Source organism: Oryx dammah, unplaced genomic scaffold (genome assembly GCF_014754425.2).
Source record: "Oryx dammah isolate SB20612 unplaced genomic scaffold, SCBI_Odam_1.1 HiC_scaffold_11050, whole genome shotgun sequence".
Classification (NCBI taxonomy): domain Eukaryota; kingdom Metazoa; phylum Chordata; class Mammalia; order Artiodactyla; family Bovidae; genus Oryx; species Oryx dammah.
In genome coordinates, this window is record NW_024080444.1 from 638,339 (window position 1) to 656,768 (window position 18,430).

Here is an 18,430-nt window from a genome sequence, read left to right on the forward strand (position 1 = left end):
CAGTGGTCATGTATGGATGTGAGAGTTGGACTGTGAAGAAAGCTGAGCTCTGAAGAATTGATGCTTTTGAATTGTGGTGTTGGAGAAGACTCTTGAGAGTCCCTTGGACTGCAAGGAGATCCAACCAGTCCATCCTGAAGGAGATCAGTCCTGGGATTTCTCTGGAAGGAATGATGCTGAAGCTGAAACTCCAGTACTTTGGCCACCTCATGCAAAGAGTTGACTCATTGGAAAAGACTGTGATGCTGGGAGGGATTGGGGGCAGGAGGAGAAGGGGACGACAGAGGATGAGATGGCTGGATGGCATCACGGAGTCGATGGACATGAGTCTGAGTGAACTCCGGGAGTTGGTGATGGACAGGGAGGCCTGGTGTGCTGCGATTCATGGGGTCGCAAAGAGTTGGACATGACTGAGCGACTGAACTGAACTGAAAATATATTTACTTCACTCTCATCTTACAAGAGAACTTCCTAAATTCTGAGAACATTGCACTCCTATTTTCCTGCTTAACTGCTAAATCTCTGCAGTAGATGTCTAAATTCACTTTCCTTTGGTCAACTTTCACTAATTTCTCCATCTCTTGCCAAAAGAGCCTCTGTTAAGGTTACTAAGGGCCTGCATACACTAACCTCAAAGGTCATTTTCAGTCTTCATTTCAGTTGATTTTCAACAGCATATGACTCCAGTGAACATCACCCTTCTTGAAATTCTCTCTTCTCCTGGCATCATACTTTCTTGGTTTCTTCTTCCCTCTCTGCCTGTTCCTTCACAGCTTCCTTTGCATCTTTATCCTCTTCTACTCAGGCATTATGTTTGGAGTTTTTCAAGCTTCATTCTTAGGCCTTTTCTCTTCTTACTTCATAAACCATCCCTATGTAGTCTCAGTCTTGCTAGCAGCCTCAAGTCCTACCTGTATAACAGTGACTTGAATTTTTTATCTACAGCTTGGCACATTGCTTGAATTCCGTGTCAAGGAGCTTTTTGACATTTTTGATGGGTGTCTCAACGGTATCTCAAACTTAACATACTCAAAATTAAACTCACAATATCCACCGTCACCCCATTCTACTGTTTCTCTAAGTAAATGAAATCATTGATCCATTTTCAAAAGCAAAAAACAACAGCAACAAAAAAACTAGGAATTGTTTGACACGTCCTCATCTCTTGTTCTTCACATTCAATTGTTTCTTCATACTACAGCCAAAGTGATCTTTTTAAAAAATGAAAACCTGAACATATCATTCTGTCTATAAAGTTTTTTTAATGACTCTTACTTTGCTCTTAAAGGTAACAAAGTCTGACCTCTGCCCTTTTCTCCAGATCATTCTTACCTCAGACTACTCTTGCCTTTGCTATCTTTATTCCAGCTGATTTATCAATTTTTTCCTCACACCACAGAGCCTTTATAGATGTCTGTTTTCCTCTCCTCCTGATATGGAACACAACACTCCACCATTCCCGGATACCTCATACCCAGTCTTCTGATATTAGCTTAAGCATCATTGACCCAGAAAACACTTAACTGATACCTTAGTCTAGGGTAGGCTCATTTGTTTTAAAAAACTCTTATACACCTAAGTTCTTCTCTTTCAATGAACTTATCTTGGTTAATAATCACATATTAATGAGTGTGATTACATGAAAAATATTTACCTTCACTGTTAAGATTTTAAGTTCATGAGAGCAAAGACTGTCTCTTTCAGTTCACATGGCACCCCCAGGACCAAAATCAAGCTTGCTACAGAACAGACGTGGAATAAATATTAAACTAATGGGTGGAGAAGAATTAACAACAATAATACAAAGAAGGCAGAGCTCAAGTAAGTAGAGGCCAGAGAGCCCATGAAGAAAAAATGATAACAAGAGAAACAAAGGAGTATTTAAGGAAGAAAGTAGTTGAAGCTTCATATTGTCCAAGAAAGATGAAAGGAGATGAGAAGGAACAAATGGATAAGCAGGGCAAGCAGAAAATTTTGGTGCCCTATAAGAAAATAGTATCAGTAGAATGAGTGCATAGACAAAGAAAGTATAGACTGGTTTTCAAGAACGTTTCAGTGAAAGGAAGGAAGACAAGGCTGCAGAAAGGGCAGAGAGCTCAGCTACAGGAAAATACTGATGGTGATCACAGAGCAGGAGTTACATGTTTAAGGTTACAGTGGGAAGCAGAACAAAATGACATGGTTTGAAGCTGAAGCCATTATATTAGTAAACAGTCTTTTCCTGTGGTATAATCTCAATTACCTTCTATGAAGATAATGGTAATAAATTAATAGATAACTTTCTTTGGATTAATAAGTGAAAGGGAAAGTGCAAAGTACTTGAACACTTTTCTCTAGACCTCCCAACATCTCTTTTAGGGAGTAGTATCATCATCCTCATTGTACAGATGAAAACCTGAGACCCAAGCCCCCCAATTAGCAACTAACAGAGGTTGAACTGGAATAGAGATATATCTGATTTGTATGGCAAATTATTTATTATTCTTTTAAAAACAGTGATCCTCAACTATCCAGGGAACAGACTGATAGCATATATCCCACTGAAGCATGGGATTAGGTGGCAGTGTCCTAGGACACATCAGAACCTTGTGGGGAGAGTGTTCACACTACACACATTCCATTTTGAGAAGTACTGCCTAAGTGAACCTCTTCTTATAAGCAAGATGATGAGCATATCCTGTAAATCTTCTCAGAAGGTTGAGAAGGGAAGCTTTATTATAACCATGAGGTATATTAATCAGACCTTCATTAAGATATCAATAGCTTAATAACTGGTAAAAAAAAAATTTTTTTTTTAGTCCATGGGGAAATAATCCCACCTTACCAAACTTTCTCAAAACATAAGTAATTATTTTCATATGAATAACAGAATGAACAATCAATAACAGTATGACCCAACAAAGCTGACATAGTATAATATAATATTAACCAATGGGATCAGAGAACTAGCAGGAAGAAATCTAAGTATGTTTAAAGAAATACTAGAATGAATTCCAAATACTTATACAAATCTTTATGAAGTGTTTCCTCTTCATTTTAACTTCTCTTAATTGAGGTCCAATTTACTACTCAGTCATTGAGAAATTAACAAAGTAATTTTAAAAATTGAACTCAACTGAATTCACATCTCAGATCTCAAATAACTAGTTTGCTCATTTACTGGATTAAGTGTTAGAAACTCTTCATTCAGTAATCAATTGCTGAGTACATACTATGGGCCAGACTGTTCTTGGCACTAGAGTGCCTTTACAGCTGTGAAGAAAATACCCCAAATTGCTTGACTTTATGGAACTTATATTCTACGAGAGTAAGCAGCAAAATAGACAACAATAAATAAATAAAACACAAAATGTGTAAGTTGCTAAGTGCTATAGTGAAAAAAATAAAGCAAGGAAGGTAGAAGATAGACAAGCAAGAAGAGGAGAGAATGAGAGAGTCTGTGGGGTGGGGGAGGGTTAGTGGTTACAGATTCAAATACCATGGTCATAAAGCTTTACTGGGATGCTGACACCTAAGCTACTACTCAAAGGAGCTGAATAACTAAACTGCAGCTATGCATCTATTTACTTTATGTTAACTCTTTTTCTGTTGAATATATCATTTGAAACTTGTCAACAGCTGAATGGCAAAATGATACTGTTTTTTGTTACAACTCACCTTGATCTATTCTAATCAAACCAAAAAAGGAAAAAAGACATTCCAATTATTGATAGCCCTCTGAATCCCACTGTTGACATATCTGGCTCTTGAGGAAAAAGTTGAAATTGTATTTTATTCCTTTATGTCAGAAATACATTCATTTTGTTATACTCCCCAAACATGTATTTCAAGTGGGAAAAAATTTTGTTTGGTCTTAAATGAGCCCAAATTTCATCATGGGCTAAAATTTTAAGACATAAAATGACTGCTGAAACTGAATTTTAATCATATAGATGAATCACAACATGCATCTTTAGCTAGGCATGTATTATGGATAAGTCTAGTTTTCTACAGAGAATAATCACATGTTCTAATTACCATTTTGGTTATACGCATAATTAATAATATTCTGTCTTTAATGGGACACACTGAATCTTCAGACAGTTGAAAGCTTTAACTATGCATACTGCCAAACCCAACTGTCAGCTGCACTACCAAACACAAAGGAATCTTGATGTGGTGTTTCAGCATTGATAACAATACGCATATCTTTATACGTGATACAATGCAAAAATTAATTGCTTTCCTTCAAAATTTTCTCCACACTTAGTAATTTTATGCTGCTTGACTGATCACTTATTCTAAACTAGATATATTGGCGAGCGATCTGATGAACAACAAAAACATGAGTGTAAATATGACCCAAGATTCAAAGACAAAAAATATAGTGTAGGACTTACTGATTGTAAACTTTCATTTTCACGTAAACAAGCCGTGTGAAGTTCTGATTTCAAGGTTGCAATGTGACTTCGATGAGATGTCATTTCCTTTTCTAATGTAGCAATTCTAGCGCTTGCAAGCTGGTAGACATCCACGAAACTTTTAATCATAGCCTTCAGAAATAAAAATAGTGTCACATACAATTCAAATAAAGCTGTCCCCAAAGGAGAATTTCCATAATTTTAAAGCAAAATCATTAAAATTTTAAAATAAACAACTTTTCATCTTCCTTTAAAATAATAAAGCTAAACCTCACATTTTGTATTGAGAACAGTGACTATTTTAAGAAAGTTTGGGAGAAAATAATTGAGATTTCTTTTCCAGAGTCTTTATTTAAATAAGGTATACTTTGATCTATTGTGCTTAAAATTTAGAATGCAGTTTTTAAAGGTGGCACACTTATTTTCTTTGTAAAGTTAAATTCAAGTTGTAATTTGACCTAAATTTCAATCTTAAGACACACAGTAGATGGATATATAAGCAAGATATTTTGAAATAAGCTTAGTGTAATTTTCAATCTACCTAAAAAGCAAGTGCTTTGAAACAAAAGGAGCTGAATTAATCCTGTGATTAAGAGTAAATATTATAATTCCTATATTGTAAGAAAAGCATAATTATGTCCTTGCATTATACTAGATACAATAAAATAAATAACATAAGCAAGGTCTGGTAATTCTTTCTCTTCCCTAAGTAGTGTAATATTTGGGGGAATTGTTGGTTCTCTGTATCACACTGTAATCATATTTTGTAAACTTTAGCTTCTAAAGGAACCTATAACAGATTTTTTAAGTCCAAGAATACTAGTATATCTTGTTTTAAGTCTTTGAAAATACTTCAAGTACAATAAAGTAAAATCAAACATTTCAAAGACATGTTCAATACAATGTTATATTATTTATAAGAAAATCATGTTCCAACCACAGCAACAACTTAGAACAATGGTAGACAGTCTGAGAATTTCCAAATTATATTCAATCTGAAGAGTGGTTAGAGAGAGCTTTACAAAACTAGATACTTGGGCATATGCATATGAAATAATCTGGTGAACAAAAAGTAAGAAACAACACATGCACTGTCTGAGAAACAGAAGTAGGTGTTACTTGTATAATTGTTAAAATTCACACCTTTTTGCCTAATGAATGCCTATTTGCCCTCAAAAACCCAGTTCAGAAACCACCTCTTTAAAGCAGCCTCTTCTGAGCTCAAAGGCAGGGTTAATTTCTATTCTGGTTCTCTGTGGGGTCCCTCATGCTTGCATGCAATTTTTCATTTATTGCTTTGGCAGAAATGCATTCATTGACATGTTTATGTTCACTACATCAAGGAGCTACCTAGACCAGATGGTGTGCCAAATCTAATCATCTTCGTATCTTCAGGGATGGCCTGAATGACTGACTGGAAGGAAGGAGGAAGAAAGGAAGAAAGAAAAGAAAGAAAGGAAAAAAGAAAAAGTCTGTAAAAGGGGAAAAGCCACAAGTTGAATAGGCATGTTCAACTTGGGGGAAAAAAAATGCCTTGGGAAAATATAACCTTAACACTCTAATGAATAAATTACTGTGTGTGTGTGCTAAGTTGCTTTAGTCATGTCCGAATAAACTGCTAACCATACTTTATTCAAAGTCAGAAAAAGAAGAAAAAGCATAGTGGTAGGCATAAAAAGATAGAGTACACAAAAGTGAATTCTATTACCCAATACTAAATAGCATGGTACAACTTCATGTCTGGGAACATCTCACATGTCCTCTCACATCTCACATTCATTACCTTGAGTCATTTCAAGGTAAAATTAGGGCTAATGCTAACACAAAATATTTCCCTAGATTTCAAAAGTAGATAAAAATCAGAAATTATAAAATCATATGTTTCTTCCTACACTGAGTCTCTCTCCACTTTTGTACATTCATTCATCTTCTCCATTGAGATGGTGGGCCAGGAAGAAGTCATATTAATATTTTTTTTTCTGGTCCTCACGCTGACTCTTATTTAGCTTTATCTTGTTGGGGCATGTGATCTCTCTGAGTCTCCACCTCCTCCCTCCATAAAAATGGGAAGAAGAGTCCTTTTCTTGCTTATTTCTAAAACTGTTGTAAGGATCAGATAGGTAAAAATCTAACACAAAGCCATTCTCTTAACCATTCAACTAATATAAAGCCATTCTCTTAACCGTTCAACTACATTGCCTCTCAAGTAAAAAAAAAAAAAAAGCCCTCTAAAAAACAGTAAACTAGTCAACTTCATTGTATTATCACCACTGTTCTAATTTTAAATTCCCCACTAAGATGTTAATGAGACAATCTGTGATAGGGGGCTTATATACATATGCTCTTGTTATATAAGAACCTAAAAGGCATGAAAACTTGCATAAATGCTTTTTAATAAAAAGAAGAAAGTACCCTTCTATTAATAATAGGTTCCTGGATTATTATTTCAATGTAAGTCATAATAGAGCCAGCCTCTAACATTTAAGGATAAAGATGTTCAACATTTGAAAAGTTATCCTGTTTCTTAAATTTGGAGAAATACATCTCATGGATTCTCATATATATGATATTCTAAAAGGAATATACAATATAAATGATATTCTCTCAAATCTTTTTTAAAAAATAAAGTACTTTTTTGAGAAGTTATGTCTGAATTATTATATGATAGATGGAACAAAAGTCATAATTATTTTGGCTCCTTCCTTGATCTACTTTTAGTAACTAAATTATAAAATGAGGGGCAGTATTAAGAGAAACCACATATTACTTCTTTATAACATTAAAAAGAATAAAATAATAATCTTACTTTTTGCTTAAGATTTAGAATCTTTAGCATTTAAAATCATTAAAGCAGTATTTCATTTGAGAGATGAAAGAATATAACAGTGTAGGGCATTTTTTCAGGGCAGCAAAGGTACAGTGATCAATACAGAAAGTATGTTTCATGGAACTAGCGCATGTAAAATATACTACATGCTTCTACAATGAAAACCTCCTTCAGAATTGAGAGGCGGGGAGGAGTATCAATGAAACGGCAGAGCTATTCAAAGACGCCACAGCTCTTTTGCAGAATAAAGAATGTTAACTTCCAGTCTTAAAAAGTGATTCAAACTATGTTATAAAGGAGGCCAGTGGAAAAAATCCAACTTTTTAGTATAAAAGAAAGGTGCCAACTTGGTAGAAGAAATGGAAATGGCAGTCGGAATCAGGGGAGGGGGAGGGAGGAGGAGGGAGTGAACATCTAATGACCTCTCTATCAATCTCCTAAAGTCTAGCCCTCTACAGCACTCCTCACTCCTGGATTAAAACATCACCCCTTTTCACATTAGGAAACAATGACAGAGCAGCGTGACGCTGTGAACAGCATGCCCAGCATTTGAGAATTTATTCTATGTCGTCTTTAGCCCTGGGGATTTTGACTATACCATGCCAGGAGATATGAGTCTCAGTGGGCTTTATCTAGTTACACGAGAAACCGAACAAAAAGCAGTTTCTGAACAAAAATAGGCTTTTGATTTAGAGATAATCTACTGTGTTTACAATCAGCATAACAAGACGAGAAAGTACAAACATAAATTTTCACATCTATTTTAAGGAAAAGCATAAGTGTTTTAGAATAAAAATAATTCTGAGATACTATCATTTGTACTAGTATATTATTTATATAATTTGTTATGTACATATTATGTAGTTTTGACTGACTTCAAAATCAGACTTCAGGGAAAGTGGAAGTCTTAGGAAGCTGATGCTAGGAGAAGAAACAATTAGTGAAAAATGTCATAAGGCCAAGATGCCAACAGAATAGTAAATTTTCTATTTATATTTTTGAGTAAGTAATTGGTATACAAAAACCTGACATTTTACTTTAAATTATATAATTATGGGTATATTTCATTTCTATATACTACATAAATAAACCATATAAAACAGATAGACCAGATATATCAAATATGTAAAAATAATATATCTCCATAAAATGGGGGAAATGAGTCCTACCTCACAAAGATTGTATGGGGAGGGGGTTAAATGAATTTAATACATGAACAGATCGTAAGTATCTGGCACACAACAAACACTCAGGTAAATGTTAGCTAAAATAATGACAATGGTATTAGGAAAATTACTATTTTAACTCATAAAAGAAAGACTCTGTTTCTGAGTGGTATTATTGGACATAAGTATTTTAAATATAAGATATTTTATGCATATTGAATATATTAATTTTTTCAAACATAAAGAATACTAAAAGCTAATGAATGTTTACTTCCTAACAAGAAAATGTCTCATTGTAAGAGTAAAAGGTACTATTTAAAGAATAATACCTATGGCTGATTTATGTTGAGGTTTGACAGAAAACAAAATTCTGTAAAGCAATTATACTTCAATTAAAAAAATAAATAAATTTTTATAAAAAGAATAAAGTAATGCCATTTGCCAAAATACAAATGGACCTAGCAATCCTCATACTGAATGAAGTCAAACAGAGAAAGACAAATATTGTATGATATTGCTTATATGGGGAATCCAAAAAATAGGGTACAAATAACTTATCTACAAAATAGAAATAAAGTTGCAATGTAGAAAACAAATTTATGTTTAGCAGGGGCATAAGGGGAGGGATAAATTGGGAGAATGGGATTGACTATACACACTACTATATATAAAATAGAGAACTAATAAGGACCTACTGTATAGCAGAGAGAACTCTATTCAATACTCTGTAATCCCTATCTGGAAAAAGAATCTACAAAAGAGTGGACACATGTATGTGTATAATTGATTCACCTTGTTGTACAGCAGAAACTAACACAACATTGTAAATCAACTATACTCCAATAAAATTTTTAAATAATAAAAGTTGTACATGTGTTCATATGCATGTGTGCTAAGCTGCTTCAGTGTGTCCAACTCTGCAACCCCAGGGACTGTAGCCTGCCAGGCTCCTCTGTCCATGGGATTCTCCAGGCAAGAATACTGGAGTGGGTTACCATGCCCTCCTCCAAGGGAACTTCCCAACTCAGGGATCAAACCCCTGTCTCTCATGTCTCCTCCATTGGCAGGTGGGTTCTTTACCACTAGTGCCAATAAAAGTTACTATTTAAGATGTCTTTCCTAAGAAAGAAAGTCTTATAATAATAACATTCTCATAGTTTTTAGTATCAAATTTTATTCCTTGGCACCTGGAATTAAAGGAAAAATATTTTCTTTATTATTACAGAGTTAGGCTGTAAGGTCGCTCATTTAGTTGATTTGCTTTCATTCCAATACCTTACAAGTGTAGAGACGCAGCAGAGCATGAGGGTTAAAGGGTCTGATACTAGTAGTCTGCAAATAGCAACTATGCTCCCGGTCAAGAGCCAGTCTTACGGACTCTAGTCTGGATGTCTGGTTTCTGGCCCTGGCCCTAAAAACGGGGTTCTTCATGACATTCCAGTACAAAGTTGTGTACTTGATCGGGATGGGAGACTGCCTTCAACCTCCTTGCTTTACCACATGGAATTACGTGGATATGTGTGCGTGCACGTGCAGGCATCAAAGCTGACAAGACTGCTTTCAGCCAACACAAATCCCAAGGAATCAATAAGGAATAGAAAGTAAAAGGGGCCAGAAACAAAATTTTGAGAAATCCTATCCAAAACATATGCAAGAAAACACTCCTACAAAGATGTAACCAGCTACAAGTGGACTTGAAGCTACGCGTATACAGCCACGAGAAGCAGGAGAGGGACTTAACTTGACTTTAACAGTATGAAACCCCTTAGGCTCAACAGAATGTTGTAACTAATGATTTTAGTGCGAGAAATATGATTGGGTATGCTTTCAGTTCAGTTCAGTTCAGTCACTCAGTCGTGTCCGCCTCTGAGACCCCATGAATCGCAGCACGCCAGGCCTCCCTGTCCATCACCAACTCCAGGAGTTCACTCAAACTCACGTCCATCGAGTCAGTGATGCCATCCAGCCATCTCATCCCCTGTCGTCCCCTTCTTCTCCTGCCCCCAATCCCTCCCAGCATCAAAGTCTTTTCTTTGTATGCTTTACAACTTTAAAAATCTGGTATAACTTTTAGGCGATACAGGTTATCCCCTAGTCTTCAAAAGTTTGCCTTATGACATTTCACTTTCACTTCATCTGCATTAGTACCTGTTTTTGCTAACTGAAAGAAACCTGAAGAGGATTTTTGTTTTCACCTTAAAAAGTCAAAATGCAAAAACATCAGGTGCTCTGCGGGGTGTTTGTTTTGCAGGGAGCCCATTTGGAGGCAGCATTCACCCAGAATTGTAAGTGACCCTCTAAGCTCCTTCCGGGAACTACTCTCAGCATCTCAGCCCACATAGCTTTGTGCTGTATCTGTGAGCATCTGTGCTTTGTCTCCATTAATTCTGTTGATTCATTAGCAAGATGGGGCCTACGATAACTGCTCCTTCACTTAATGCCATTTCAGCTTATGACAGGTTTCTTAGGAATACTGTGCTTTCAGATAGAGGGGAAATCTATTTGGAAGTCTAATACACAGTCCTCACCCTCACCACTCCTGCAACGCATGGTAAAGAGGGAAGATGCCCCTGGCGGAAGTACACCACTGATTGTGTTTATTAAATCATGACATGCATGCTTCAATCCTATCTATCAAGTAAACAATGTTTTTTTTTTTTTTTTTTTTTTTTTTTGTAAACAATGTTTTGATTAGAATTTTAGCTAGAAAATGCCAACTTTCCTAAATCAATTGTTCTTTATACTACTATATGTCCTGTTTTTATATCGTCATAAATGCATTTTATATTTAAATACATTTTATATTTTTAACAAAAATTTGAACAGATTTTTTAAGTGTATACATAAATGAATTTTTACAGATTTAGATCATTTTTAGAAAAATTCCAAAATTCCAGAAACACTTCCGAACAGCTATTTTCATAATGCTACATAAAAATCCTTCAATAAAGCAGTCAGATTTCTTTTTTTTTAATCTGTTGTGACAGAATGTATTTTGTCTTAAGTTCCTTCAAAAATTTTTTCTAGATATAATGTTTTTGATAGCCACTTGCCATCAAAGAAAAGGTCTACAGACTGAGATCTCTTCTCTTTATTTTATAGAAAAGTGCCATAATTCACTCAAGTTCAAGAGGACTTTGAACTACTTTGTCACAAGAAAACTAGCAAACTTTATATAGAAGATTTTAAAGACTACCTCTTAACTCATTGTAAACTACTGTAAAGACTACACTATGTAAAATAATTTAATGCATAAACTACTTAACCATCCAGAGTACACAACAGTTCATGGTGAAACGCAAAGAAAGTAAATAAACAAGTGAGGACACTATTCTCAGCCCTGTCGCACTGCAAAATCCTTCCACCTTTTCCCAACATAACTGACAGGAAATATGAATGCTTAAAAAATGGACCAAGTGATGACACCAGTGCCAATCTATATCAAAGAGTGAAAATTTTATCTCTTACTTCATAAAAAAAAAATAGGAAAAGTCCATTCTCTTGTATACCAACTGAGATGTATTCAGTCTCCTGAGTTAAAATGGAAAAAAAAAAAACACCTGAAGACTTCCATATACAGATTTCACATTATATTTAGTTCTTTGAATAACTTTATTTTTCAGGGTTTTAGGTTCACAGAAAAAGTGAGTGGGAAGTATAGAAATTTCTCATATAACCCCTGTCCCAACAAACCCAAAACATCCTCTACCAGAGTGATACATATGCTATAATCAATGAACCTATACTGACACGTCATCACCCAAAACCCATAGCTTACATTAATGTTGACTCTTGGTGTTACACATTCTGAGTCTGGACAAATGTATAATGACATGTACCCACCACTGCAGGTGCAACAGAGCACCAGTTTCACTGACCTAAACTCCTCTGCACCTATTCATTCCCCCCTCCTCCCCAACCCCTGGCAACTGCTGATCTTTCTAATGTCTCCATAGTTCTTATATTAACTTTTTAATCTTTCTTTCAAAAATCTTTTAAAATCATATCTTTAAAATTTTCTATTTTTCTTTGTTTTATGTTATAGAGCTTATTTAATAGTGTCACAAGTATAAAAATATAAACACGTACATATACTGGGGATTCCTTGTTGTTTTAGTTGTGTCCAACTCCTTTGCGACCCCATAGACCGTAGCCTGCCAGGCTCCTCTGTCCATGGGATTTCCCAGGCAAGAATACTGGAGTGGGTTGCTATTTCCTTCTCCAGGGATTTTCCCAACTCAGGGATCAAACTCACATCTCCTGTACTGGCAAGCATATTCTTTATCGGCGGGCTACCAGGGAAGCTCTCCATTGGGAATACTGGCTCAAAAATACCAGTAAGCAATCAACAAGCACAGAGAGCACCCCTCTGCATCACGGGGTGACTGACTGAGCTAGACGGCTCTTCCCCTACTAGTGTGAAAGAGAGCACCCCACAAACTGAATCACTGAGTAGCCTAGAGTCAGAAAGCCACAACATTAGGCCCCAGGAAGCCTCCACATCCAGGAGACAATTGACCAACCCAATGTGCCTGGCAGCAGACACATCTCATTTCTTTCCCTAACACTCAGCTGTAAGCTCCAGTAATCAGATTCCTCATCTACATAAGCATAAAAGCAGCATCACACTCCAGGATTACCAAAAACTTAATGACTTAAAATAACACAGATTTAGCATCTCATAGTTTCTACAGGTCTAGCAGGGTTAGCTGGATCCTCCTCTCAGGGTCTTGCAAGGCTGAAATAAAAGTGTTAGCTGGAGCTTTGATTTTTTTTCTCATCTGAGACTCAGGGCCTTCTTCCAAGCTCATTCAAGTTGTTGGTAGAATTTAGTTCCTTCCAGTTGTAGAATGGAGGTCCCCATTTTCTTGTTGACTGTAAACTTGGGTGACTCTCAGCTCCTAAGGACCTCCCTCAGATCCCTGCCAAAAGGATCCCTCCTTCCTCAGCTTGGCTGTTTGCTTTCTTCCAGGCCAGAAGAACACATATCTGACACTTCACCTTCTTTTAAACGGCTCATCTGATTAAGTCAGGCCCACCCAGTATGATCTCCTATTTACTGGTCTCATCCTCAAGAAGAGGGAGTTAATTACACAATTTATGTATGCTGGGTGGGAGATTTTGGGGATCATCTCGTAACTCTGATTAGACCTTACACAAAAATAAATTCAAAGTTGATCACAGATTTAAATGTAAAACATAAAGCTGTAAGAATTTTAGGAGAAAATGTAGGTGAAAATCTTCAGCATCTAGGACTTGGCGAAGAGTTCTTGGACCTGATAACAAAAGCATGATTCATAAACAAACAAAAAAATGAACGAGTTGAATTAAATTAAAATCTAAAACTTTTGCTCTGTGAAAGATCTTGTTTCAAAGATTAAAAGACAGGCTAAAAACAAGAAAACTATTTGCAAACCATCTATCTGACAGAGAACTAGCTTTCAGAAAATATTTTTAAAACTCTCAAAACTCAATAGTAAAAAGACAAACACTAACGCATATATATGGAATTTAGAAAGATGGTAACGATAACCCTGTATGCAAGATAGCAAAAGAGACACAGATGTATAGAATAGTTTTTTGGACTCTGTGGGAGAGGGCGAGGGTGGGATGACTTGGGAGAATGGCATTGAAACATGTATAATATCATATATGAAAGGAATAGCAGTCCAGGTTCTATGCATGATACTGGATGCTTGGGGCTGGTGCACTGAGACGACCCAGAGGGATGGTACGGGGAGAGAGGACGGAGGGGCATTCAGGATGGGGAACATGTGTATACCTGTGGCAGATTCATGTTGATGTATGGCAAAACCAATGCAATATTGTAAAGTAATTAACCTCCAATTGAAATAAATAAATTTATATTTAAAAAAAAGAATATGAGTAAAACATACTAATATACATTTTACCAAATAATTCTCTTTTACAAATTGCAAATAAGCATATTATTTGCAATACTGGCCACTAGAGAATTATAAAAACCACAGTGAGATATCACTACATACCTAATGGAAAGGCTCAAAGAAAAAAATTGTGACAACATCAAAAGATGACAAGGAAACAAAAAAACTGGATCTCATGCAGCTTGGTGAGAATAAAGAATGGTATAGACACTCTGGAAAACAGTTTAGCAGTTTCTTTAAAAAAAAAAAACAAAAACTAAGCATACATTCATATATGACCTAGCAATCACATTTCTGAACACATTTATACTAGAGAAGTGAAAATTTATGTTCAACCAAAAATAGGTACACGAGGGACTTCCCTGGTGGCCCAGTGGTTAAGAATTTGCCTCACAATGCAGGGGACGTGGGTTTGATCCCTGGTCAGGAACTTAAGATCCAACAAGCCATGGAATAATGAAGCCCATGTGCCAAACTACTGAGTCCACATACCACAACTAGACAGTCCATGCACCACAACCAAAGATCTCACACGACACAATAAGGATCCCACGTGCCACAACTAAGACCTGATGCAGCTGAATTTAAAAATGTACACGATTGTTCACAGCTTCATACATAACAGCCAAAAGTCAGAAACAGACGCCCATGTCCACCACCACCAAGCAGGAGCTGAACAGAGAGGCACAGGCTACACTGCTTAGGGTAAGGACCGGGCCTGAATGCCCTGAGGACAATCTGAGGGAGCTAACATGAGATAGCCAGAGAGAGGAAAAAAAAAAAAAAAAGAGAGAGAGAGAGAGAGGGAGAACTTTCCCGCAAAAAGCTCTAACCCAAGGCACTCTCGGGCCCAGCCACAGAACAAAGGACTGAGTGAATGCCAGAGGACAGCCAGCCAGCTGTGGACCTTTCTCTCAAGTGCACATGGAACCTTCTCCAAGATAGATCACATCCTGGCCCATAAATATAGCCTTAGTAAATCCAAAAAAACTGAAATCATCCCAAGCATCTTTTCTGATCACAATGTGGTAAGATTAGATGTCAATTACAGGAAAAAACTATTAAAAATACAAACATATGGAAGCTAAACAACACGCTTCTGAATAACCAACAAATCACAGATAAATCAAAAAAGAAATCACAATGTGCATGGAAATGAATGAAAATGAAAACACAACAACCCAAAACCTATGGGATTCAGTAAATGCAGTGCTAAGGGGAAGGTTCATAGCAATACAAGTTTACCTCAAGAAACAAGAGAAAAATCAAAAAAATAACCTAACTCTACACCTAAAGCAACTAGGAAAATAAGAAACAAGAACCCTAGGGTTAGTAGAAGGAAAGAAATCATAAAAATTAGGGCAGAATTAAATGCAAAAGAAACAAAAGAGACCATAGCAAAAATCAACAAAGCTAAAAGCTGGTTCTTTGAGAAGATAAATAAAATTGAAAACCATTAGCCAGACTCATCAAGAAACAAAGGGAGAAGAATCATATCAACAAAATTAGAAATGAAAATGGAGAAATCACAACAGACAACACAGAAATACAAAGGATCATAAGAGACTACTATCAGCAACTATATGTCAGTAAAATGCATAACTTGGGAGAAATGGACAAATTCTTAGAAAAGTCTTTCCGAAACCGAACCAGGAAGAAATAGAAAATCTTAACAGACCCATCACAAGCACGGCAATCGAAACTCCCCTAAAGTCAGGAACAAGACAAGGGTGCCCACTCTCACCACTACTATTCAACATAGTTTTGGAAGTTTTGGCCACAGCAATCAGAGCAGAAAAAGAAATAAAAGGAATTCAGATTGGAAAAGAAGAAGTAAAACTCTCACTGTTTGCAGATGACATGATCTTCTACATAAAAAACCCTAAAGACACCACCAGAACATTACTAGAGCTAATCTATGAATATAGTAAAGTTTCAGGATATAGAATTAACACACAGTAATCCCTTGCATTCCTATACACTAACAATGAGAAACAGAAAGAGAAATTAAGGAAACAATTCCATTCACCATTACAACAAAAAGAATAAAATACATAAGAATATATCTACCTAAAGAAACAAAAGGCCTATATATAGAAAACTATAAAACACTGGTGAAAGAAATCAAAGAGGACACAAATAGATGGAGAAATATACCATGTTCATGGATTGGAAGAATCAATATAGTGAAAATGCGTATACTACCCAAAGCAATCTGTAGGTTCCACATAATCTCTATCAAGCTACCAACAGTATTTTTCACAGAGCTAGAACAAATAATTTCATAATTTGTATGGAAATATAAAAAACCTCAAATAGCCAAAGCAATCTTGAGAAAGAAGAATGGAACGGGAGGAATCAACCTGCCTGACTTCAGGCTATACTACAAAGCTACAGTCATCAAGACAATATGGTAGTGGCACAAAGAAATATAGATCAGTGGAACAAAATAGAAAGCCTAGAGATAAATCCACACACTTATGGACAGCTTATCTTTGACAAAGGAGGCAAGAATATACAGTGGAGATAAGATGATCTCTTTAACAAGTGGTGCTGGGAAAACTGGTCAACCACTTGTAAAAGAATGAAACTAGAACACTTTCTAACACCATACACAAAAATAAACTCAAAATGGATTAAAGATCTAAATGTAAGACCAGAAACTATAAAACTCCTAGAGGAAAACATAGGCAAAACACTCTCTGACATAAACCACAGCAGGATCCTCTATGACCCACCTCCCAGAGTAATGGAAATAAAAGCTAAAAGAAACAAATGGGACCTAATTAAAATTAAAAGCTTCTGCACAACGAAGGAAACTATAAGAAAGGTGACAAAACAACCTTTAGAATGGGAGAAAATAATAGCAAACAAAGCAACTGACAAAGAATTAATCTCAAAAATATACAAGCAACTCCTACAGCTCAATTCCAGAAAAATAAATGACCCAATCAAAAAATGGGCCAAAGAACTAAACAGCCATTTCTCCAAAGAAGACATACAGATGGCTAACAAACACATGAAAAGATGCTCAACATCACTCATTATCAGAGAAATGCAAATCAAAATCACAATGAGGTACCATCTCACACTGGTCAGAATGGCTGCTATTCAAAAGTCTACAAACAAGAAATGCTGGAGAGGGTGTGGAGAAAAGGGAACCCTCTTATTCTGTTGGTGGGAATGCAAACTAGTAAAGCCACTATGGAGAACAGTGTAGCGATTCCTTAAAAAGCTAGAAATAGGGCATACATACTGAGGAAACCAGAATTGAAAGAGACACGTGTACCCCAATGTTCATCGCAGCACTGTTTACAATAGCCAGGACATGGAAGCAACCTAGATGTCCATCAGTAGATGAATGGATAAGAAAACCGTGGTACATATACACAATGGAATATTACTCAGCCATTAAAAAGAATGCATGTGAATCAGTTCTAATGAGGTGGATGACACTGGAGCCTATTATAAGAGACTATTATACAGAGTGAAGTAAGTCAGAAAGAAAAACACCAATACAGTATACTAACGCATATATATGGAATTTAGAAAGATGGTAACGATGACCCTATATGTGAGACAACAAAAGAGACACAGATGTAAGGAACAGTCTTTTGGACTCTGTGGGAGAAGGTGAGGGTGGGATGATGTGAGAAATAGTATTGAAACATGTATATTATCATATGTGAAACAGATCACCAGCCTAGGTTCGATGCATGAGACAGGGTGCTCAGGGCTGGTGCACTGGGATGACCCTGAGGGATGGGATGGAGAGGGAGGTGGGAGAGGGTTTCAGGATGGGGAACACATGTACACCCATGGCTGATTCATGTCAATGTATGGCAAAAACCACTCCAATATTGTAAAGTAATTAGCCTCCAATTAAAATAAATTAATTAATTAAAAAATAATAACCCAAGGAGGGAGGTGAATCCACACTCTACAAATGAACTGGAATGTATGGTAAGTCAATAAAGCCTCAGATCAGTTTAGTCGCTCAGTCGTGTCCGACTCTTTGCGACCCCATGAATCGCAGCACGCCAGGCCTCCCTGTCCATCACCAACTCCCAGAGTTCACTCAGACTCACGTCCATTGAGCCAGTGATGCCATCCAGCCATCTCATCCTCTGT

At 36.4% G+C, this 18,430-nt stretch overlaps 1 protein-coding gene across 2 annotated transcripts in view; it reads right to left on the bottom strand.

The window, feature by feature from the left end:
* Positions 1 to 18,430, bottom strand: part of LOC120860199 (coiled-coil domain-containing protein 171) — a 334,015-nt gene that overhangs the window by 50,669 nt on the left and 264,916 nt on the right. For both annotated transcript variants that reach the window (XM_040235975.1, XM_040235974.1), the window contains one exon: positions 4,380 to 4,532. In XM_040235975.1, the coding sequence (XP_040091909.1) occupies positions 4,380 to 4,532 (153 nt within the window). The remainder of the gene's footprint in view (positions 1 to 4,379; positions 4,533 to 18,430) is intronic.